The sequence below is a fragment of the Panthera leo genome, chromosome B2 (assembly GCF_018350215.1).
Source record: "Panthera leo isolate Ple1 chromosome B2, P.leo_Ple1_pat1.1, whole genome shotgun sequence".
NCBI lineage: Eukaryota > Metazoa > Chordata > Mammalia > Carnivora > Felidae > Panthera > Panthera leo.
Genome location: NC_056683.1, coordinates 40,127,474 through 40,152,012, shown reverse-complemented (window position 1 = coordinate 40,152,012; position 24,539 = coordinate 40,127,474). Strand labels below are relative to the sequence as shown.

The window sequence follows — 24,539 nt, the reverse complement described above, 5'->3', positions numbered from 1 at the left end:
TCTCCCCAGCGTACCAAGCAAGCATTACATTGTTTTATGTGTGTCATGACATAATAAAATTTGGAAAGCTACAGACGAGAGGCCACCCCCACCCTTAAACAAAACAAAACAAAAACACTAAGATAATAGTAAGAATTTTGAAACTGGAAGCCCCTCAGCTCTGCTAAGATTACTGATCTTTTGGGGTCCCTAGCTAACGTGTTCCCCATCCACGGCCTTCTTCCCCCACAGGCAGACCAGGAAACCCTCTGTTGCCTCCTGGAATCTTTTGACAAGTAGGGGCAAGAGAGGTGGAGCTGAGGTATGAAGGGTTGGTATTCCACTAGCTGTATGTCCTCAAGAAAAAGGAACTCACCTGTATCTGCCAGACATCTGCCTTCTCCAGGAAGTGATCACAGACTGAGCCCCAGAGAATCTTGTAGAACTTATGAGCCAAAAGGTCAGAGGTCACCGGTCTCTAAAGTCTGGCCTGACTCCATCCCTTAATAGTTTCCTTCCAGGCTACAGAGGAGGCCCCAGAGGATACCCCTAGTTACCAGCCACTACCTCCTTCCTTCGATTCGGTTCCAGGGTGTGAGTGAATCCCATCCCCATGGCCCTGTCCTGCCTTGGCCTTTGTACCAAGCCCTGTAGGGTTGCTCTCTAGTAGGACTCTGTCAGGTCAAGTCAGCATCACTCAGATACTGTCTTCTGGATCGCCTTTCACTTCAGCTCCGTAGCTATGGCCAGTGTGACCCCACCCCAACTCCCCGCCCTGGAGGCAAGGCAGAACGACTGAGCTTGGGAACAGAGGCTACAAGTTTGGGGGAGACAGAGACCCAGGCCTGTGAAAATCACTTCCCTTACTTCACTCCTGACTTCTCCCATCCCATCTCAAGCCATTCAGTAAGAAAAGGAAAAAGTGACCAGTGCTGGGGCCCAGGAGAGACACCAGTGTGGGTGGGCAGCTCACCCGAATCGGGAGATTGCTTGCCGAGTCCAGAAGAGCCCTGTACAAGGTCCGTGGAGGAAGGTGCTGTTGCGGGGGCTCCCGGCACACTAATCCACACCCGAGCACTGGGCCCAGCCCTCTCTCAGCACCCTCCACCCATGTGTGGGTAGCAGTTTGCAGAGGCTCTCCCTGTCAGCAGTTGGATTGGGTGGGGACGGCTTGAGCATCGGGGAATCAGGGTGAGGAGGACGCCTGGTTGTGATTAAGGGGCTTGCTGCATCCTTGGTTTTTCCATCGAACTGGTCATTCTTGCAGATGGGTGTGGACACTGGCCTTAGGCTTCCTGGTAAGAGTGCAACAGAGGCCACTGTCTGGCTCCCACACAGCCCAGGTGGGCCCCAAACACCGACCCAACTCCTGACTCCAGACTTGCAGGATGCCTTGAGGAAACACCCACTCGGTTGGGGAAGGCCTGTTTGCAGTCTTGGAAGATGCCCAGTTTGACGAGAAGACAGAATTACGTACTCAAGAGAACACTTTGCAAGAAACACAGCTGTAATGTCATTTTCCAGGCATTCTTAGCTCATGTCTCTGGCTGGAGAGTGGTCACATCAAGGGCAGAACCTGATAATACTTGCCGGCTTTGCCTGATACGACTCTTACAAAGAAAGAGGCAGTGGACAAGCTTGAGGTCTGGATTCGGATGGAGGCCTCCCTTCCTTCTGCCTCCGGGGGGCTCTTTGGGGTCAGCCAACTACACCCTCCACCCCCGAAAAATCATTCATCCTTTTACCCACCGCGGAAAACCTTTCACAGAAATGAAGATCTGATTTAATTTAATTTTTAAAATTGTTTTAAGTTTATTTATTTATTTATTTTGAGGCGGGGGACAGAGAGCGAGAGAATCCCCAAGCAGGCCCCACGCTCTCAGCACAGAGCTGGACGTGGGGCTCGATCCCAGGAACCGTGAGATCATGACCTGAGCTGCAACCAAGAGTTGGACGCTCGACCGACTGAGCCACCCAAGCACCCCGAAGATCTGATTTAAAAACAATCCTTTTCCTGCAGTGAACATGTCTTCCTTGTGTATGTACAATAAGAGCACCATCACAAAAGTGTTTTAAGTCTCGGGAGGATGACAGAAGGGCCCTCTTTAGAAGATTCTGTGCCCGATGCTCTCATCCCTCCAGTTCTCCTTTTAATTGCCCGGGTTCGCTATAGATCGCCCCAAATTTAGCCACAGTCCAGAGCCTGTTTCCCAGCAACTGGAGTTCAGAATATTTTTCCTCTGGATACTGTTCAGCACCAGTTTCCTCAGTTAATTAGACCCCTTGTAATTAGCCTTAATCGGCTTGCTAGGGACCCCTGCTGATAACAGCCAGATAGCCAGGAATCCCCAGGTAGTGCAAATGTGCTGGGGGAATGTCAGCCCACTGACCCTGTGTGCATGCTGACTGGACAGCAGGGATCCTGAAGAGGAAGAAAGGGCAGAGCAAGGGGAGGCTTAGAGGCAGCTCCCTGCCTCGGTTTCACATTTTATCCTGGGCTTTGCCCAAGACGCGGTATCCAGCGAGGGCTGGCTTAGAACCTTGTCTAAAAATAAGAAAAGTGCTCCCGTCAGAGACTCCAGGAATGAGACGCCTGAGCCTTTCCTTGACAGGATTACAGAAGGAATTCAGGGACCGGGAGCGCCTGGCAGCCGAGTAAGGCTGTGGGATTACACATCCACAGAACAAAGAATACCAGCAAGGACCCGCAGTCTTCACCAGTGCCACTAATTCATGTCAGCAGGGGACAGTGCGTGTCCCGTAGCCATGAGCTGACTTGGAATCTCCTCTCCAAGTGGCCGGTGGCATTCATTCTGCACCTACTTAGGACCGGACGCTGCAGCCCCAGTCACAGAAGAGGAAACAGACCCAGAGAAGTTGAGTACGTTTGCCCGTGGCCGCAGGAGCCGTGAGTGGCAGAACCAGATTTGCAGCCTGTGGTCTCCTGACTAAAGCCACCCCTTTTTATCACACCACAGTGACCTTATCTGAGAAGAGCATACTCCGGTGTTCCCAGGCTTTGGCAAGGGTGGATTCCCGGCCCCATGGGCAGTCTCGTGATCAGGATGTCATGAAGACGGAGCCCGCTCTCGTGTGAGTGTGAGAATGGACTTGCTTGTCTGGCCCTGCCTCTGCCTCTCACTTCACAGACGCCCTTGCTGGACAGACACCCGTACACAGCGCTATGTTGCGCACTCAAGCGCAGCCCCGAGGACTACTTAGAGGAGCCGTCTCTTTCTGCCCAGCCCCTGCGGCCCTCAGAGTGGGAAAGTGCAGCCCGCTTCCAAGCCAGGGCTGGTGGAATAGAACGAGCGCTTGGGTGGGGGAGACCGAAGAGCCCATCACAGAGCAGCAGCCCTAAAAACCACCGAGGAGTCAGCAAGACTAATTCCCTTCCTCCATGAGGCTTGGGGTCCCCCATAACAGATGGGCCAGGAAACAACTTCATGTTCTGTGGAGTTGCAGCTGGCGAGCCATTTGGGGGCATGCAGGGATTTGCTTCCTAAAAGTAGATCTGGGCGGGGCACCTGGGTGGCTGAGTCTGTTAAGCGTCCAACAGGTCGGCTCAGGTTATGATCTCACGGTTCATGGGTTCAAGCCCTGCATCGGGCTCTGTGCTGGCAGCTCAGGGCCTGGAGCTTGCTTCGGATTCTGTGTCCCCCTCCCTGCCCCTCTCCTTCTCTCTCTCTCTCTCTCTCTCTCTCTCTCTCTCTCTCAAAAATGAACAGAACATTAAAAGTAGACCTGGTCATGTAACACTGCTGCTTGGGCAGTAATCACATGATGACTCCACTTGTGGTGTGGTGTGGTGTGGTGTGAAAGGAAGTGTGTCCACCATAGAGACTGGGTGCTGGCCTGAGAAGGCTGCGTGGCCCTGTCAGTATCCCACCAGGTCTTAGAGGCACTCTAACTCTAGGAGATGTATAGTCTGGCTGGGAGCAGAAAGGATTCTTCTTGATCTAGTTGGGTGATTCCCCATCCGAGCTGCAACTGAGAGCTGCACAGGCTCTGGACCTGCACAGGCTCTGGACCTGCAGTGGGGTAGCTTATCCAGGGACAGCTGCTGTGACATGTCCCCATCATGATCCTCTTCCACCATTATATATCTTTTAAGTTTATTGACTTTGAGAGAGAGAGAGAGAAAACCAGCAAAGGGGGGGGGGGGGGTGGAGGACAGAGGACCCTGTCCGTGCTGACAGCAGAGAGCCCGATATGGGGCTCAAACTCACAAACTGTGAGATCGTGACCTGAGCTGAAGTTGGACACTTAACCGACCAAGCTACTCAGGCACCCCCTCCATCATTGTGTTTCTGATTCCTATTACCTCTTGGCTATCTTGATGGATATCTAAAAAGAACCTTGACTGCTCTTTGGCCATTCAGCTAAACTGTTGGTTAATCCTTTCTGTCTCTTTCTACCTTTGCTCCTGAGCAAGGGGAGCGTATGGGAGCTGGGACCCCATGGCCTTGAATATTAGAATTTGAGGAACACTGATGGAACCATTCCAGAACCCCAAATCCCACTAACCTCCTCTGTTCATGTCCACTCCAGCAAAACTTCTCCAACACTCAAACTCTCTTCTCCTTCCTGTTGTGACGGTTGCACAACCAGAAATGTCCCAGCCTCCAGAACTTGTGGAAGATGCTTCTTTCTGCTGGGGATTAATCAAAAAGCTGCTTTCCTTCCGGAAGTAAAGATAACTTTGCAAACCAAAGAAATCAGGCAGTGGTGGCCCTGTGCTTTAGATGTCTGAGCCAGCCCAACCCTGCAGAGCATATTCTGAGTCTGGAGCCAGAGGCTCGTGGCTTGAGGACCTATCACCAAGTCACACAGGGAAGGTGTTTATTTCAGAAATCTGAGTTTCTGTCACTGACTCACACATTCTCTCCAGGAACCTGATTCACTAATTTTGGCTGAACCTTCCAAGGGAAGGAACAATTCAGATTTCCTGCAATTTCAGCTTCATCAGTCAACCATAGCAAAATGGAAATCCTGGGCTTATTCTGGTTAGGAGGGAAAGTACTGCAGTTTGGGGGATTATAGCTCTGAGAAGTGGAGGAATGTCAAAGTCAAAGGCCCAGCCATGCACCATCCAAAGAATCAGAGATGTGGCAAATTCAAAAAACCAGAAAAATGAAGCCAAGTGTTCTGCAAAGCAGCCACGGGGACGAGCCTTCCCTGGAGCCCCCAGAAATAGGACTTATCTTAGGAATAAGCCTCATTTCTTATGCAACACAAGCCAGTACCACTCGGCGTGATCATCTGCACATCCTGCTTTCTCATTTATGGAGGGAAAAAGATTGTGAAAATCAAGTTCAGCCCCCAAGGCAGATGCATCAGCTCAGCACTGCGGGGGCCTCTTCCTCATCGGTCTGCAGCTCTCTCAGGGGCTGGTCCCGCTCACCTCTCCAGCCCCATCTGCTTTCTCTTTGCCAGAAGCCTGTAGTTGAACCCTACTGGATTACTGCTCATTCTCTGAGCACCCCCGTTTCCTTATCTGTAAAATGGGTAACAGGGTTATTGATGGAGCCAAATAACTAATGTCTGTGAAGTACTTAGAACCTGGCACACAGTAAGCACTTAGAGATGCTAGGGTTTTTGTGCTTTGTTTTTTTTTTTCCTAGCTCAGCGTCTTGCATGTAGTAGACACCTAAAAATACCTGTTGAATGAATGAATGGATGCAACATCTTACTCTTGCCTCTCACTTTTGCCTCAGCCCCTTTTCCTCCCCAGAATTCCCTTCCATCTCCTCCTTGCCTGAATTGCTTCTTGGGGTCCTTTAAAACTCAGCTCAGGTGTTTTCTCTGCCTGGAAGCCTGGCCCTCACCCGAGCGTGATGCTGCTCCTTCTTTGTGCCCCGTTGGTACATGACCTCTACCTCAGCATCGCAGCCATCACTTTGAACACCGTGGCCTCCTGGTTTGTCTCCCCACTAGATGGTGAGCATCTTGAGGGTGGAGATGGCCAAAACTGCCACATTTCAAGGAGCACATGCTGCATGAATGCTTGCACCCGTGAACATCATAATTGCATAGAAACTGTAGCCACAACGTGTTGAGCACTCACTGTTTTCCAGTTACTAAGCTAAGCCTTCTTGTGGATTATCTTCTTTAACCTTCCCAAAGATCGCAAAAGCCGAGGGCAATTAGAACTGTTCCCATTCGTAGGTAACAAAACTGAGCCTTGGGTTCAGTAACTTGGCAAGGCCAAGGCCCTAGCTGGGATTTGAACCCAGGTGTCAGGGTTGCTAACCGTTACACTACGTTGATTTTCTTGTTCAAACGGGAGTTGGGAGTTGCATATGTATTAATATCACTTGCTAACCAGTTGTGTTTTGGAACTTAACGAAGTAAGCCAGCACCGACAAGTGAGGAGAACTGTGCTCTGTTCTTACATTTGTTTTGTTGTAGGCTCAGACAAGTGGACCTCCCTGGAAAGAAAACTGTTTAACAAAGCACTAGCCACTTACAGCAAAGACTTTATTTTTGTACAGAAGATGGTAAGTATGCCTTTTCCCTTCGCTCACTTGAAATTGAATTGGGGAAATTATACACCTTAAAGACACACAGAAATATTTGGCTGTTGGTTTAACTCTCAGGAAAAGAATGTCTTCCACTCATCTCTGGTGAAGGATGGTATTTGTTACAGGGGTGGCATCGCCCAGTGTCAGGGCTGTGGGGGAGAAGGAGGACCTAGATTATTTGGACATGGTGGGGAGTTATTTTTATCTTAATAAAAAATGTGTAATTTATACACCCTATCAGAATAAATAGAACTGAGGCTGTTGGTTTACAATGTACATGATTTATTTCGTGTATATATGACAGATTTATCATGTTCTTGACAATTCTTTTTCTGAGACATTAGAGAAGGGAAGATAACGTGCCTTCCCCCTAGCCAGTAGCAGAATTTCTGGAGTTGGGCCCCTAATCATAACGGCAGTCATAATAAAAATAATAATACTTTGTATATACAGCATCTCACAGCAAAATAGAACTCTTGTACACAGATGAAGTAGCACTTTTCAGCAGATAATGAACTTAACAGGCCTTAATTGGCTGAGAGGTGGTTGAGGCTAAAAGTGAAAATGATTCAGTGTTTCAGAAAATCAATGAACAATGGAGCCATATTGTGTCATTAAGGTCATTAAAATGTTCAGGTCCACTGAGAACGGAGTCTCGGGCAACACCTCCCACTGGCTCTGGGCTGGCCCGATGCTACCCACCGGGTCCATGTCTCCTGTCCTTAATCTAGGACTTTCCTTGGTGGGACAGGTAGACTTTTCTCTCCTTGCCCGCCCTCTCCAGATCTGTATTCACCCCTGCCTTTCCCTACCTTGGAGGCCACCATGCTCTTTGCTGCCCTGTAAGCTCAGTAGCCTCCATGCTCTCGTGCTGTCCTCTTTCTTGAGTCCCCATCCCCCAGGACTGACCTGCCCTGGGCCTCACCCCTTGCAGGCCTGCACCTTGTTGATTGGTGACAGACTCCTGTGTCGTGCTTGCCAGGCAACACAGCCTTTCCAGCAAGTACTCTCTGAGACAGTGTCCTCACTCCCTGAGCGACTAGTGTAGAAACTCAAATCAAGTGGTGGAAAGAGGGGCACTTTCAGAAGGAGACAGCTTCTGGCGGGACCTCTCTCATCTCACAGTTTGGGTGGCTGGTCTCCCACCTCCACAAGTATGGCCAGCCTTTTATCTGCCTCCAGAAGCCCACATTTTTGAACCCCACCTTGAGCTTGGAGATCTATGAACTACACAAAGGCATTTTTTTTTTCTCTTTAAAATACATGTACCTTTGCCCCCTTGAGGGAGGACAGGGCAAGGCTTGTTTCCTGCAGAAACTAAGCTCTTGTCATCCTAACTTTTGCCTTACATTCCTGTTCGATTACTAAGGAACATTTTTCATAAATAGATTCTGAAGGTCAACCAGTCGGAGAGCCAAATACGCTCAAGCACATTAAATGAAAAAGCATGCTGCTCTATGGGTTAAAAAAAAGGAATGAGCTCCCTGTGGGCTGACATGAAAAAAATCTCCAGGCTATATTGTGAAAAAAAAAAAAAAAAATCAAGTTGCAAAACAACGTATGCAGTGTGAGGAGAAATATATTATCGTGTTCTTTAGTATGTGCATAAAGAGATTCTGGAATGACACCCAAGAAATTAAGAAGAGGGTTTAGCTGTGTGACAGGGGTGGGGAGGGTGAGACCCAGATGGAGGGAGAACAAACCGCGTGGGAAGGAGGTTTTTCACTATATACTTTTTTTTTTTTTTTAATTGAATCGCATGCACCCATTCCCTATTACAAAATTAAATTTTCACAAAAGCTTGCGGCTTGGCACACTGCCCACTGCTGAGCTGATGTGGAGCTGGCTTTCCCGGCAGGTGAAGTCTAAGACAGTGGCTCAGTGTGTGGAGTACTACTACACGTGGAAAAAGATAATGCGCTTGGGGCGGAAACACCGGACACGCCTCGCAGAAATCGATGATTCTGTGGTGAGTGAAGCCGCTTCCGTGCGCCCCGCCCCCACCCTTCACCCAGGTTAGTAAGTGGCTGGTGTTTGGCTCTGCTTTGCTGCCGAGGTGACCACGGTGAGCGGGTGACAGGCTTCAACTTCCTGGCATAGAAATGCAGAAGGAAGGTGGCTCCGGGTTGGCCCCATAGCTCAGCACTCCGTTAAGGAGGTAAGGGCTGGCCTGGGTTCCAGGGCAGGCAGGGAGGGAAGCCAGAGTGGTCCCAGCCTTGACTTGATGGCTTATAAGTGGGCGCCCTCGGCCCCCTGGGATATCCTTTCTGATCCGTCCGTGTCACAGATGCTGCTGACCAGAGACCCGGAGCCCTCGGGTGTTACCACAGCTTCCGTTAAGCGTGACCATGGAGGAGCCTTGGCCTCTAGATGGTTCCAGGAACTCTCAATTATCGAGGAACAGTTAGCAGCGTGTGTATTAGTCTAATCCTCGATCACCATTTATCCCCGAGACTGATTTCCTTCATTGGCCGATGATCCAAAGTTGTCTGCGTGTCAAGTATGCACTAAAGATGCGACACGCTAAAGCTAAAGACATCGAAATCTCCAAATCCCTAGTGTGCGGCTTCAGTAATTACTATCATTTTGTCCTTGTGGTTAACTCTTTTTTTTTCCCTGAGTCTATAGCCAGGGAAAGTCTCCTTTCCACACATTGTGGAAAACGTTACCTGCTGTGCATGTGTATGTGAAAATGGCATGTCTTACAACAGATTGGTAAACTCTAGGCTGTCACCACTCGGGAAAATGTTTAGAATTCATGAATGTGATGAATGTCTGTAATATGCTTTCATTCCCGATTGTGCCACGGTTTTGTTAGCACCTGTGTGGGTGGTTTTCTTTAACTGACACGTACATGGCACTTTCTGTGTTCCGGGCATCGTGCTAGGCCCTTTACCGATATTGACTCATTTAATCCTCAGAGCCAATCTGTGAGGTAGAGAACTGAGGCACAGAGCCTAAGTAACTGAGCCACGGTCAAATGGTGAGTGTGTGGTCTGAGCCTGATTCCCTGTCTAGTATTTAAGAGCATTCAAATGCAAATCCTCTTAGAGAAGTATAAAAACACTTGGACTCATTAATGCCTCAGGGCCCAAGTTCCTACCTGGCCTTGGAGACCTAAGAATGATTCTAGGTGTGAAATATACGCACATATTTGAATTTACATTTAGACCCACAGGTCAGGAAAAAAATCGACATCTGTATCAGAGATGACGATGGCACTGTGTGTTTGGGGTCTCCTGTGACCCGGGCTTTCGTGTGAGTCGTTTAAGTAGCGCTGTCTCGTATCTGAATAGCATTGTTCTCACCCATGCCTGATGTTTAAAAGAAACAACGTGGCCTCTCCTGGTTTAGTCAGCTAAAAGCAGTCGAGTTGCCGTGATGTAAATATCAATATGCGTGTAGTGCTGTGGGGCGATCAGGGATGTTCACTGGCCTCTGTCCCCCCCACCAGGAGCATACACTAAAGTTGGGAAGATGTGGCACACACAAGTGGAAGCTTTAGCATGAACCCCAAGAGTGTTTACAAGCAGTGTAAGACGAGAACCAAGAAAGGCTTGGATAGGGCCTTAGGGCCTCTCCCTCATCCACCTCCATCATTTCACAGGCAGGAAGTTGAGGCCCAGAGAGGGGAAGGGCTTCCCAAGGTTACACATCTGGAAAGAGCATTGCTTTCCAGATGAGTGGATGGACAGTAAACAAGGAAGCATGAGGAATCCTGGCCTTGGAGACCTAGGACCTGTCTCCTAAAGCTTACTGACCTATAAAATGGGGCCGATGGTTTAGATGATTTGGAAAATCCCTTCCAGTTCTGAAATGTTCTGGGCTCTGTCAGAGTCATGTTTTGGAAAAGGGCAAAATCTGAGGATATGGCTTCCTGAGGCAAACTGATGCCTTTCCAGCTTGTGTGCTACCAAGTGCCTAGGACAGTGGCTGGCATAATATAGGCCTTCTAAATATTTGTTGAATTAATTGAGTGAACATCACTCCCAGATAGGAGTCACTGTGGGTCACAGCAACAATCCCTCTATGAACTCACTGCAGGGAGATGAAGTGCACAAGGGGATTCAGAGCAGGGATTGCTGCTAAGGAAGATGTTACTACGCAAGGAGGAGGTGCCATCTTGGGCCAGCAGGGCTTTGGAGATGCATAGAAAGACCTAGGCTGGGGCGCATGGCTGGCACAGTCTGTGGAGTGTACGACTCTTGGTCTTGGGGTTGTGAGTTCAAGCCCCACATTGGGTGTAGAGATTACTTAAAAAGAAAATCTTAAAAAAGGTAAGAAAGGCCCAGACCCGCATGTAGCCTCAGACTAAAGAGGAGAGGTTAAGACGATGCCCAAGGAACCACACCTTCTTGGGCTTACTCACCAGGAGCCAGTATTTAAGCTGGGTCAGGAGCATCCCCACCCTTGTTACCTTAAGGAGAACCAAAAGCAACATGCAGAGATGACTCAGGCCCACCAAAAAAAAAAAAAAAAAAAAAAAAGTCTTGATTTAAGGCCAGCATGTAGCTCAGTAACTCCCTTTTGGGCTCTGTGAAGGCACAGCCAGCCTCTTGAGGGAAATTTGTAGAGGAGAGATGAAAAACTGGGACTATGCAAGAAATGGGGAGGGTGCAGAAGGCACAGTCCTAGGACAGGAGTCCTGCCCTTTGTCCTCGGGCCTGCCTGGACACTTGGGACAACTCTCCCGATCATAGGTCCTCAGTGTTTTCATCCCAGATGGAACATGATGGAACACGCTCAGGTCGTTCAGGGACTTTTGTGGGGAGACGGGAAGAAGACAGTTGGTGAGGAATGGCTGTTCTTTAGGTAGCCACGAGGCCAACACAACACAATAGCCTCCTCTAATTTGGAGACTTCTGCCCTGAGGTCATCATAGGTCCTTCCACCTTGGAGGCAAAAGAAGGGGACCAAGGTGGACTCTGTTAAGGATATGGGAAGAAAGTGTGCTGATCACATCTTCCTGTCCCCTGCCCGTGCTCATGCTCCCACTCAGGACAGATCTGTGGATCTGGTTTTGCCCAAAATTCAGCACAGTTCAAGAAACCAAGTGACAAAAGTGACTGACGTTGGAAGACAGCAGTCAGGACTCCGAGGGCAAAGCTCACCCACGGTCTAAGCACCTAAGTTACTCTAACACGGTCCACCAATGGGGCGGTGGCAGGGCGGGGGGTGGTGGTGGTGGGAATAGCCTGCTGCTCCCTGACATTGACCGGCAGCTGTTTCCAATGGTTGTGAGGGGTTTAGGATCTCCTGTCTTTGGACTGAAAATCGAAACTATGTGCAGATGGGCACACATTCTCCTGTGGACATCTGCTACGGGGCCAGTAGATGAAGAAGGCTGAGGTGTTGAAATCAGACGGTTTAGGTTTCAAATCTCAATTCAACTTCTTTACCAGCCGCGTGACCTTGGGGAAAGTAGCTCGCTGGCCAGTTTCGTCGTTTGCTTAAAAAAGAAAAATTTGTACAGGGCTATCAGAGCACTAGAAATTATGTGTGTGTGTGTATGTGTCCACGTGTGTGTGTGTGCGTGTGGTACCTGATTCATAGCAGGCATTCAACATGCTTTCATCCCCATCCTCCTCCTCCTCATCATTAGTGATGGTGACACTCAGTTTTGTGTCTCTGAGTACATTTGGGCTGTTGAGAGTTTGTATTTTAACCTAACAAGTGTCTCACAATGTAAATTCCATTTGCATGCCTGAGAAATAAGAGTATCGTCCTCCTCAAGAAACCCTTATTGCAGACACTTAAGGCTTTAAGCACCATGTTAAATATATAACCACCTCCTCATCCCGTATTTGCCCACCTTCTACCAATTTTGGAATATTACTCAATGTTTCATTTCACAATACATCATGAAATGGCCAACTTGTTGATACAAAGTTGTACATCTTAAGATTTTTGTCCTCCTATCTTTGTATCTCTTAGTCACTTTGGTAAGCCCATATGGCTTGATGATACATCATCTTGTGAACGTGTATAGATTGCCAGTTGAAATAAAACCTATCTAAATTCCGGAGACACGTGTAATCACAGTGCAGTATAATTTAATCTGTGATTTTGTGGCTCTATGGCATGTCTCTTCTATGAGTTTTTAAGCCCCCCAAAAATGGTGTTGTGAGAAAAATTGTAATTATAAATGGTACTGTAAAACAAATGCCATTGCCATTGAAAGTTATTGTATAATCTAGTTTAAGTGCCACACTATAGGCCCTGACCTGCTTACTAAACTGATTCTTGAGTCCACAAAGTTCCATTTCTGTAAAGGAAGGGAGGGAACCATTAGAGTTCTACATACTGTGGTTTTACCTGAAACTCCTTGAGGTTGAAAGATGATGGATTCATATGGGAATGAGACCGTTTAAGGAAAATCCACCTGTGTGTTGTATGCGAATAAGAGACCTACACCTTATATATGATGAATCACTCTGTAAAATAAAGTGGGCCTACGTTTGTACTCATTGAAGTCTTTCAGCACATGTAATCATCACTACTTAATCGTAATTAACCCACTGGAAACTGAAGCCATTTCTCAGGTACACCTTGTTGCCACATCATCTCAAATATGCATGCATATGCTACCAAATGCAGACAACAATGAAACCATGATAGAGTGTTAAATGCCCCCTATTTACTGGCATTGACTTTCTCCCCTGCCCCCAATCCAAACTGGAGAGAGACAGCTTATTGTCTCTGGATCCCAGGATCCCACTATACTCTTAGAAATCTTCACCCTTAAGGCACCTTGGTGGCTCAGTCGGTTAAGCGTCCGACCTCAATTCAGGTTATGATCTCACGGTTTGTGAGTTCGAGCCCTGCATTAGGCTGTGTGCCAACAGCTCAGAGCCCAAATCCTGCTTCGGATTCTGTCTCCCCCTGTCTCTGCCCCCTCCCCCCTCTTAAAAATAAATAAACATTATTTTTTTTTTTTTTTTTTAAAGAAAGAAATCTTCATCCTTTTCAGAAATTCTCCCTTCTGGGCTCTGACAATCATAGGCTGACCCAGAGTTACATCACTGTCTGGGATCAACCAAACTGGAGCCCGTGTCGTGCTTTAAACAGAGCCTGGCAGACACAAATGACCTGCCAGGGTCAAGGGCAAGCAGGACATGCCATTTGTTTCCTCGTCTGTAAATGAGGGTGCTTCCGTGTCGTTCAGTGATCCAGCAAATACAAAAATGCTTTGTAAACTGTGAAGTGCTGTGAAATAGAAGCTGAAATGAGGTGGATGTAACCTAGAACTGGGTTCTAGCCCTTTCCCTGGTCCTCGGTCCTCTCTCAGCCTAGAGGAGCCAACATCTTTCCATGAGAACAGAAAGACCAGAGTAAGGTGGTTAAACAAGAAGTAGAATGAGGGCCTCCTCCGTCCCTGCCTTCCGTCCGTCCCAATCCACCCATAGTATGACACCAGGCTGTTCCAGTGACTTCCTGTCTTGGTAACCCTTGGGAAGGTGGGACCTTCTTTGTTCTCCACCTGCTGCTGTTCTGAAGGAGGGGGAGGGGACACAGTAGCCACAAGGATATTTAGTCACAGAAAATATTTTTCTTGGTCTTTTTCATAGAATGCCTGCGGAAGGCATTTCTCCAAGCACGTGATGACAGACCATAAATAAATAAATAAGGGAGGGGTCCAGGGGGATATCCCTTTCTCCTTTCTCTCCTCAAAGTCATTGCACTTCACTCTTCCATTCTGTTTTCTGTCAAGAGCAAACGGGGATGCATCGGAGCACTGTGGGTCACATGCTTTCCACAGGCCACGGGTCAGAGCAGACATCTGGGGCATCTCGTGTGGAAGCGTGTCATAAGGCCTGTAGACAAATCATTACGTAGGTCTTTAGTCCCTCTCCAGAGGGGTTTCCATAGTATCATTACTGCTGGAAAACCCTGCTCACTGCTCCGGGGAGACAGAGTGGCTCACAAGCGAGTTTTAATCCTTTTCAAGGTCTGCTGGTCTTGAATAAGGGGGAGAAAGTCTACACACAGAAATCTCTCCTCCCTGCTTTAGCATATTTTGTAGAAGTGGTGAGGGGATCCAAAGTGAGGCAGGGGGACTCTTTCGACCTCAGAGCCCCAAGCTCTGGTAGAGACCACCATAGCACTCCCCAGAGGACTCTGTGGGCCGTTCCTTAGACAGAACCCCCACCCCACCCCCACCCCCACCTCACGTCCAGCACCTTTCTCCTCTCCTGGCTGGTGACTCTGTTCATCACTAAAAATGCTATTTGGGGCTGTCCCCCCTTTTGCTTTTATTGCCTTAACACCAGACGAGTGAAGAAGAAGAGGAGTTAGAGGAAGAGGAGGAGGACCCAGAAGAAGATAGGAAATCCACGAGAGAAGAGGAGAGTGAAGTGCCCAAGTCTCCCGAGCCCCCCCCAGGCCCCGTGCTGGCTCCCGCGGAGGGGCCACCCCTGCAGGCCCTCGGCCAGCCCTCCGGCTCCTTCATCTGTGAGATGCCCAACTGCGGGGCCGTAAGTATCTCTGCATCCTCTGTCCTCCCCGGGGAACCTGCGACTAAGAGGGCAGTGGGCTGTGCCTGGCTTTAAGGACCACGCATTTTAGAAAGGGTGCACTTTCCGCAACGAAAGCTTCACAGAGGGGATTCCTTTTCGCAGGGATTTTCTTGCTTTGTTTTCATTTACTTACTCAGCTCGCACACACTGCTATGCTGTGTGCTCCGGGGACACAGAGAAGATCCCTGCTCTCAGGAAGCGTGTGATCCAGAGCTCTTAAATGCTGCCGCACATGGCTTCGCAGTGAGCCTTGGCCTCCAGAACTTATGCCCCATGTTTCTTGATGCCTCTCCACCCCTCCGGGCCCTGTAAGCATGCATTTTAAATGCCCCCGAGTGGGGAGCCCACTGAGAAGGCTTCGCATTTCCTATCACATAAAGTGTTACTCGTTCAAATGTCATTGATTTGAAATTTGAGAGAAGTGTTACAAAGATTTGGCTAAAGTTTACCTGGGTACTTTTTGGGGAGAACAAAAAGATCTTACTAAGCAAATTAATCATGTAAACAGGCTGAAAGGGAGTCTGTATAATTTTTTAACCTAGTGCTTTTCAAGTACATGGGAAATCACATTTAGCTAAAATAAAACAAATTCGTTTGATCATTCTTAGCCCTGTGGCAGGCCTTAGAGAGTCCGTGCTGGTCTGTTCTAAGGCTCCCAGTATATTTTAAAGGACGTATTTTTTTAAGTTGTTAGCTTTAGACTTTCAGTCCCTCGTTGATCCCCCTCGAGTCCGAATTGTTGAACTTTTCCTGAATCGGATTTCTTAAAGCCCGGCACACCTGTACAGGCAAATTCTAGAGGTGTTACAAAAGACGAGAATGTTGCTCCTTTACAAGAAGTCCTGTTTTTCCCAAGTTACTTGGGTTGATCTTTGCTTGTGCATTATATAGGACAATGGTGTCTTCCAGAGTGTATTGAATGCTGCTTAATGAGTCTGTCACGTAGGTGGAGAAGGCAATAGGCCTTATAATATTTAGATACTAACGCAGAAGTTCACTTGATTTACATTTGATGAAAAAAAATGAAAAAGTAAGAAAAAAAGGGATCTGCGTTTTGCATCAGCTTTGAAGAAAACATGAGAAATTGCTAGCTTGTTTCTGTCTTTGATGTTTAATGACCTGGAAGAGTCACTCCATTATTTCCATTTTGTATAGAGCGCTTCCATGCAGGGATGATTAAGATGTGACTTTAAATGACAGTATTTCTGGGTGAATTTGTTTAGAAATTGACTGTTGCCTCAATTCATAGTTTTGTGTACGGCAAATTCTTCACTGAGTGGGGAGTCCTCTTTCGCTTGTTTCCAATCAGAAATGCTCAGCAAGCTGGATATATTTTAATGATTTTTAAAACTCACAGAGAAAAAGCATATTGGTTTTATTCCTTGCCTAACTCTGAAGGTTTTGGTTACTAAATCAGCCATAGATTTTTTTTTTTTTTTTCTCCCTGTCAGACCATAAACAGAGCTCATGAACTTAACACAGAGCGAACCACCTGCAAAGCAGTGGGTACTGATGTGTTTCACAAGCTGGAAGTCGGGGCTCTTAGAACTCAAGGAGGTGGATTGCATCCCTTGTCAGCAGTGGTGCTCAGCTGGGAACGATTTTGCTCCTCAACATTTGGCAATGGTGTGGGGACAGTTAACGTCACAACTGGAGAGGTGCTGGTGGCTTCTCCTGGGTAGAGGCCAGGGATGCTGTTAAACATCCTACTCCACACAGCCCCCCTCCAACAAAAAGTATCCAGCCCCAAGTATCGGGAGTGCTGAGATGGGGAGAGCCTGCTTTATGGCAAGCTTCAGCTGTCATCCTGCAGTAAAATTTGGGAGTCTTCAACATTGCTTCAACAGTTGGCCACTGATGGAGGCTTGAACGTAATATACGGGATTTATCAGGTCAACGAATCAGTCTTTCCAACTGTGTTTCTTGGGGCTCTAGGACTTCCTGGGCGGGGAGATAGAGCTGAGCAAATGCACTCACTTCCGGGGTGCTGTCTGTATTTCAGCCAGAGCATCTCTGCTTTTAACTGAGAGCTTTTGAGCAAGACCCGATTTGTCATTTTTTTTTTTTTTTTTAAGTAAGGGGAGAAAAAAAGGAGAAAAGAAAAGGGAGAGGGTAAAAACACCTGGAAGCCGGTCAACTCCCTCATCTTACAGATGGAAAAAAAGTAAGGCGTACAGAGGGGAAGTGGCCCAATGGCCCTCCCTCTCAGAGGTGCTGGGTCTGGCCCCCCAGTCCCCTGCCTCCTGGACAGTTTCTCTGTCCTTAATACTGTGCATCTCGTCCTCGGGTTGTAACAACAATGTGTGTGTGTTGGGTTTTTTTTGTTGTTGTTGTTGTTTTTTATGGGCTCAGTGTTTGTGGTTGTAGTATCTGACCTCGGCTTTTAGCGCATACACCCAAAGTTTGCTTACGTAAAACCCCTGCGCCCCGTCATTAGACACTGTTTCAAATATCATGTGTTTTACCACTGAGTAACTAATAACCCTAATTTCCTTTTCAGGACTGTAGATGTCATGTCACTCCCTTTCTTCCCCAGGTGTTCAGCTCCCGACAGGCACTGAACGGCCACGCCCGTATCCACGGTGGCACCAACCAGGTGACCAAAGCTCGGGGTGCCATCCCCTCTGGAAAGCAGAAGCCTGGCAGCGCTCAGAGTGGATACTGCTCAGTGAAGAGCTCACCCTCTCACAGCACCACCAGCGGCGAGACAGACCCCACTACTATCTTCCCCTGCAAGGAGTGTGGCAAGTAGGTGAAAGGGGACCAGGGACTGAATCTAAGTCCAGGATGAACAACTGCTCCGTGGAGGCCAGGCCAAGATGGTCTGAGGTTTCTTGAGCGAGTAAAAGAACCCGGAGGTTCTAAAAACTCCCTCCTATCATCTTGGGGTCTGCATGGTGCCTCAGGGTGGGTGGACCTCGTCTCTGCTTCAGAATATGGTCATTCTGATACCCTAAAAGCCCTAATAAGGACAGACCTCTTCAGAGCAAACCTCTAGTGACAAAACTTGACTCTTTTTCGGAAATGGTGGATGGGACTCGGATTCCCACTTCATCCCTTCACACCCAAACCACATCCACTCGCGTCGCTCTCTTTGCATTCCTGCTGAGCGATTTGAGAATGGCTCCAAACACCTAACAGGAACTCTCCTATCCCTATGGTTCATTCCTGTGCCCGGGGCAGACATCACTAACCGATTGCTACACTCCTCTCTGTCATCTTAAAACCCTGACATCGGAATGCTTCAAGCAGGCACAATCAGTTGATCGGGGTGACCCAGGAGATAAAGCCTATCTGCCATCCCTGCCCTTTTAAGTATAATGTAAAACAACTAAGAGAAAAAAACTGACAGTAGGTAGTAATAATAGCCAACATTTACTGAGCGCAGAAAAGCCACGTGATGCCGATACTGCTTTTATCCTTGTGATACAAACAAAGATTGAATGTTAGGTAAAATCACCTGCCCCCTGGGGCGCCTGGGTGGCTCAGTCAGTTGAGCGTCCGACTTCAGCTCAGGTCACGATCTTGCGGTCCGTGAGTTCGAGCCCCGCGTCAGGCTCTGGGCTGATGGCCCAGAGCCTGGAGCCTGCTTCCGATTCTGTGAATCCCTCTCTCTCTGCCCCTCCCCCGTTCATGCTCTGTCTCTCTCTGTCTCAAAAATAAATAAATGTTAAAAAATTAAAAAAAATAAATAAATCACCTGCCCCAGGTCACATCCTCAATAAGAGCAGAGCTGAGATTTGAACCCATCTCAGCTCCTGACCACTGCTCCATCCTACTGGTTTGTTTATTTTAGGTCGAAAATATCACTGATGGTAAGATGTACAGGGTTCCCTCCCCCAGCCTCCTGTGTAGAATTTCACTCTGCTTCTCAGTGAGTCTGCCTGACTTTGGTTGTCAGGACTGACTTCCTTTAGCATCCCTAGTTGTGCGAATGAGGCCAAGTGGTTCCTCTGCTTATAATATGCATCCTCATTAGGATATTTTAGGCAACTTACTAGTACCTGCCATTTATCAGGGCCAATTTGCCTGGCACTGTTTTAAAGGATATTTACGTGTATTGATTAATTTAACCTTCAGTGAAATATGGTAGGCACTTTGAGTAGCTTCTTTTTTCCAAGCAGAGAAAATGAGGCACAGAAAGGGTAAAGTCTTTGTCACGGCGCCCATCCGAGTTTGGATTTGAGCCACGCAGGCTGACCTGGGCCGGCACTCTCAGCCTCTGAGCGAACCTAACTCCTTTTGGTGGCTCTCGCCGCAGGGAGCTGGAACTTAGCAGCAATTTTCCCTCTATGAAGCACAGAGATCGGGGAGATGGCTTTTTAGGTATAGCTCCCCTCTGTGTTCCGATACCCTTCAGAGCCAGGACAAGATATCCCCTTCATCTTACCACGGAAAAATGAGCCCCCAGATTGATCATGAGGCTCAGTGACTTGAAGTAATGAACCGTCCCACCTGTCCCCAGAGAGGAGCCAACACCTCCATTCACAGGGCTACAAGCAGGCCACGACTCCTTACTCCACCAGGTGGAGACAAAGAACATTTTAACAAACAAAAATTAGCATTTCGAGCTTTCTGGCTGTCTTTCAGTGACATCCATTGTTTTTCTTGTCTTGTTTTTATGTTGCTTGTGACCTTTTAATAACATAACTCCAGTTAAAATGAAGATATTTTCTGTGGTTTTCCGGAGTAGAAGTAATAGGCAAATGTTTGCAGAATGCCTGTTTTAGCGGCTGAAATCATGTTCATCACATTAAACAGTTTCAATATGTGCAATTGTGATTCATCAACTCTGCTTGTCTTAGGAATCAGAGTTGTTTTTTGTTTTATTTTGTTTTGTTTTCCCTTTATGGGCTCAGGAATGAATGCCAGATATTTGTATCACCCCATCTCTGGAAACAGGCAGTCTCACATCTGGGCAAACTGTTTCGGAAAAAGGTTCAGATAGAAATATTTTAGGCTTTGCAGGCCATACTGTCTGTGTCCCAACTACTCAGCTCTGCCATTGTGGCCATAGACAATACATAAACAAATAGACATAGCTGTGTTCCAGGAAAACTTTATTTACAAAAATTCAGTGGGCTGAATTTTGTCCACTGGCCATAGTTCATGGGCCCCTTATCCCAGAGTTTCTCAACCTCAGCAGTGACATTTGGGTCTGATAAGTCCTTGTTTGGGGAAGACGGGCCACCCTCTGCATTATAGGGTATGTAGCCACATCCCTAGGCTCTTCCCCAGTAGGTTGGAAAAATACCATGCCCCCCTCAAGTTGTGACGGTCAAAAATATCTCGCCAGTTGTCTCTGGGGAGGCAAAATCACCTGCAGCTGAAAACCATTCTTTCATTCTAAACCTAAAAGTAGGAAATTACGGTAATACGATCGCCAATAAGAAGGGGTCTTAGGTGAAAAGAAGTGATGGGTGCAGCTCAGAAGTCAAGTATAGTAAAGACAGAACGGGGCTGGCGGCATTGGATTTGGCCACAGAGTTACTGGTGACCTTGAGAAGAGGGTTTGGGCTGCAGGGGAGGGGACAGGCGTCCAGTTGGAGAGGGTGGAAAAGAGAGGAATTTACCAAGTGTGTGATATACCAAAGTGAGAAGGGTCAGGCAGAGCCTTCAAGAATTTTGACTGCAGAAGACAGAAACCACAGGCAGGTGATGGGTTTTGTTACGGGTACCATCAGAGCTCAGCAGCATGAGTGGGGGATTCTTGGGTTGTGCTGAGAGAGAGGAGTAAGCTAAAGGATGAGAAAGGGCATGAGCTGCAGACCACAGAGGGACAGGAAGGCCTTTGAGAATCCATCCTCCATTGCCACAGAGAGGAAGCCTGACACCCTGTACGTGTGTTCCTGTCCCCATCCCCTTTCCCTTGTAATGCTAGGAGAGGAGAGGCAACAGGTCACAGGGGCAGGAGGTCCTAGGTGACCAGGGACTCTGTCAAAGCCACCCAAACCAGACGTTAGGCCACACGGCCCCTGTTCCCTGTAGGATGCCCAGATTTCCAAGAACTCCGATCTCCTGAATTTCACAGTGCTTCTTTTTTCTTCATTCTCAGAGTCTTCTTCAAGATCAAAAGCCGAAATGCGCACATGAAAACGCACAGGCAGCAGGAGGAACAGCAGAGGCAAAAGGCTCAGAAAGCAGCTTTTGCTGCTGAAATGGCGGCCACGATCGAGAGGACTACGGGGCCCGCGGGGGCCCCGGGGCTGCTGCCCCTGGACCAGCTGAGCCTGATCAAACCCATCAAGGATGTGGACATCCTCGATGGCGACGTTGTCCAGCAGTTGGGAGGCGTCATGGAAGAGGCCGAGGTCGTGGACACGGATCTCCTCTTGGACGACCAAGATTCGGTTTTGCTTCAGGGTGATGCAGAACTATAAAGCCCCGCTTGTCATGCGGAGACCGCGAACACCCATGACCTCCGTCTTCGTTAATCAGGAAACCTGGACTCCCTGCTCGTTTTGTAACCATTTTAAACTACCTGTTTAAAAAAAAAGTGGTCGTTTCATTCAGGTTTAGAAGAATTTTTTTTTTCAGTTTCTTTTCCTTTTATTTAAAAAAAAAAAAGTTTTTGTGGGAGGTTGGAGGGAATAAATAATTGGCACAACTCTATTTAAGAGGTGTTTCTCATCTGGGCTACATTCCCACGAGCTCATTCCTGGCAGGGAATGAACCTGACCTTCATGTTCTTTGGCTTTCAGATGTCAACCATCCTTGTTGCCTTTTATCCCAAAGCTTGCCGTGAGCGTGTGTACGTGTATGTGTGGGTGAAGCAGGCTTACCTTCTTCGAGTGGGGGCCTTGGGCCATCCTTTCCCACTGAGAGTTATTTTTGTTCTGTTCTGACCTCATTGTGTAGTTTGCAGTGAACTCGGAGTCTTTGCCAGGAGATTCTGTGCTAAGGGGGTAACTTTTCCAGGGAGCGAAGCAAGCCCTCGTGTTAACACGGCTTTCCTCTAGCACACGCACCGTTTGAAAAGTTGACCGAATGTGAAAATAAGTTTTCTCCCTGCCTCGCCTGTCTCCGTTAGCCTGTTTCCAAAAGTACTGTATAATTCCAGGCTTTCACTCCCCGGCAGTGCTTTCCTGAGGACCTGGTTCAGAGAGGAAGTGCACCCTCTTCCGTGTTCCCGGGGGACCAGTGGCTCTGATTCGTGGATTGGCAGAGCCATATCTCGGCATGAGCCCACGCCGGCTGGAGGTAAATAACCCCCACTATTAAGTTGCCGGGGCTCTTTAGGGAGGGTGGTTGAGGGGCACCCATTCAGGAAAGCGCAGACGCATTCTTCGGCCCAAAAACTAGACTGGAGGAGCCCCTGCTCTTTTTGGCAACACTGTGAATGTTTTTGTGGAGTTCTGAAATTACTTTGTGCCACTTGGAAGTACCATGAAACCTCATTCACTGGGGTTTTGCTGTTAATTCACCTTTGCCAGACTGTTTCCCCACACATTGGATAGCAAATACAAGTGCAGTAGCATTCAAGGCCAACAGAAATGGTTTCAGATACCACTTTAGCTCCAATGTTTGCATTCAAACAAGGAATGTATTCATGCAAGTCATTTACCAAAGCACTTCTAGAATTCTCCAAGCTACATCACTCTGCTCTGCTTCCTCCTGTCTTTTGTAGCAGGGTTGCTGTTTGTACTTGAAGGTAATAAGCCTGTAATCCTTCAAAAATGGCATTTAGCTCAGGCTTTTGAACTGAGTCAGACTGCCCCATCCCCGTTAGGGCAAATGAGCACGCGTCTCCAGAGTCCGAGTCAGTCAGCCGGGGCAGAGAGGACAGCCCCTGGCAGCTCCCCCTTGAGCTTTAAAGCTGCCCGGCTGCTTCCAAAGCAAGGGCTTTGAGGACCCACCCCACCCCGGGGAGGCTGGTTCCCCAGCCTGTGTAGGTGTGGCCCATCCCCCCAGGCAACTTGGCTGGCCCACTAATTAATAGCTTGACATTAGAGAGAATATCAGCAGAAACCAGAGGACAGGTCCTGAGCGTCTTTTAAGTTTGACTCTGGCAGAAGCATTTAGCACCCACTCATGGCCCACAGCGGCCCCACCTATGGGCAATGTTCTCTGAATCTCAGGAAAGCCATGGGCAGAAGAGAAATAATAAAGGTTTCTTTCCATTTCCATCATTCTGTTTTCAGACAAAGAGGTCTTGGAGGTTTCATTTCATCTTTTCTATAGGCAAAAAGAAAGGTTTTATTTGCTGCCGTTTTAGGTTACTCTCATAGTTTTTGAGTTAGAACTGCCTAGGCAGTGTGCATCAACTTTGTGGCAGGACTGTTCCAGAACCATTCCAGCGGTCACATCAGCTGACTGCGTCTGTCCCGGTGACTGCTTCCCTCTGCGTGCTGGTGTCTGAGAGATTCTGGAATGGTTCTGCTATCGGGTCTATGAAGGCTTATCTATCAAAGGAGCAAACACCCAGAAACATGTTTATAAAGCAAATGTACTTGCTGCGTTTGGAGACTTGCCCAGCCGTTCCCGTTTTAAACATTAAAAATAAACCGAGTTGCCAAGGCAAAAATGTAATGCACAACTTAATTTTGATTTTTCATGCAGTATAACGTAAGCATTTTTGACTCGAAATAACCAAAGAACTCCTCCTTCCCGAGACAGTTCAAATTCCTGAAGTAGTATTTCTTGACAATATCAACTTAAAAGAATTGACTTCATGGTAAAATATTGCACTTACTTGTTTCTGAAATGATTCTGCCTGCATGTGTGTGTTGTGTTTTTGCTTCCCTCACCCCTCCCCACCCCAAGAACTTCTCTTCCTTAAGATTGATGTCTTCAACACCATTACTGTTTACTATCAGATGGTTTTTCATTAGTGAATTTAGACCTCTTTGAGAAAGCTTGTATATAAAAAGTTAACAGATATATTTTATGGAAAAACCCATCTTATTTTCAAATATATTTAACTGCTGTTCTATTTTATTAGAGGAAGGTTGTAAATATTTTCTAGGAGTTCTATTGTAAAGAAAAGTATTTTTGAAAAAAAAAAGTAATGTAATAAAAACGAAAACATTTTTAAATAGTGATTGCTTCCTGTTCTGGCTTCGTTATGTTCTATTCTCAGCAAATGATTTGCATGCCTTCCCATTTCAGGATGTAATTTATTCAGGTTTGCACTATTATAAGTTGACATCATAATATTTAGCGTACTTAACTGTATTTTCCCCGGAATGCAGGTCCCTTGGTCCATATCAGAAGCACTATGTATAGCATCTTCATAATTGTTCTTTTGTAATGTGTGTATTTTTAATAAGGATTTTATGTAACATTTTGGCCAAAAGAGGACAGTATTTTCTAGTGAATTTTATAATACATTTTGCTAAAAATGTTTCTTCCTAGGTCAGTTTTTGTTAAGGTGAACCAAAAGTCTTATTTTACCAGGGGTTTAAAAAAAAGTTTGAAGCTTGAAAGCAAAGTTATATTTAAACATCATATGTAACAAATAAATAAAGATGTTTTATAGACTTGTCCTAAAAAGGTGCATTCCTTCAAAACAAAACTGAGG

At 47.3% G+C, this 24,539-nt stretch overlaps 1 protein-coding gene across 14 annotated transcripts in view; it reads left to right on the top strand.

Annotated features, from left to right (window-relative positions):
• Positions 1-23,975, top strand: part of TRERF1 (transcriptional regulating factor 1) — a 226,275-nt gene extending 202,300 nt beyond the window's left edge. For 11 of the 14 annotated variants that reach the window (XM_042938766.1, XM_042938763.1, XM_042938761.1 and 8 more), the window contains 5 exons: positions 6,391-6,479; positions 8,362-8,472; positions 14,774-14,977; positions 17,520-17,767; positions 21,075-23,975. In XM_042938766.1, the coding sequence (XP_042794700.1) occupies positions 6,391-6,479; positions 8,362-8,472; positions 14,774-14,977; positions 17,520-17,767; positions 21,075-21,399 (977 nt within the window). In that variant the 3' untranslated portion in view covers positions 21,400-23,975. The remainder of the gene's footprint in view (positions 1-6,390; positions 6,480-8,361; positions 8,473-14,773; positions 14,978-17,519; positions 17,768-21,074) is intronic. The other 3 variants (XM_042938774.1, XM_042938772.1, XM_042938770.1) reach the window with 1 other exon arrangement.
• Positions 23,976-24,539: the final 564 nt, after the last annotated feature.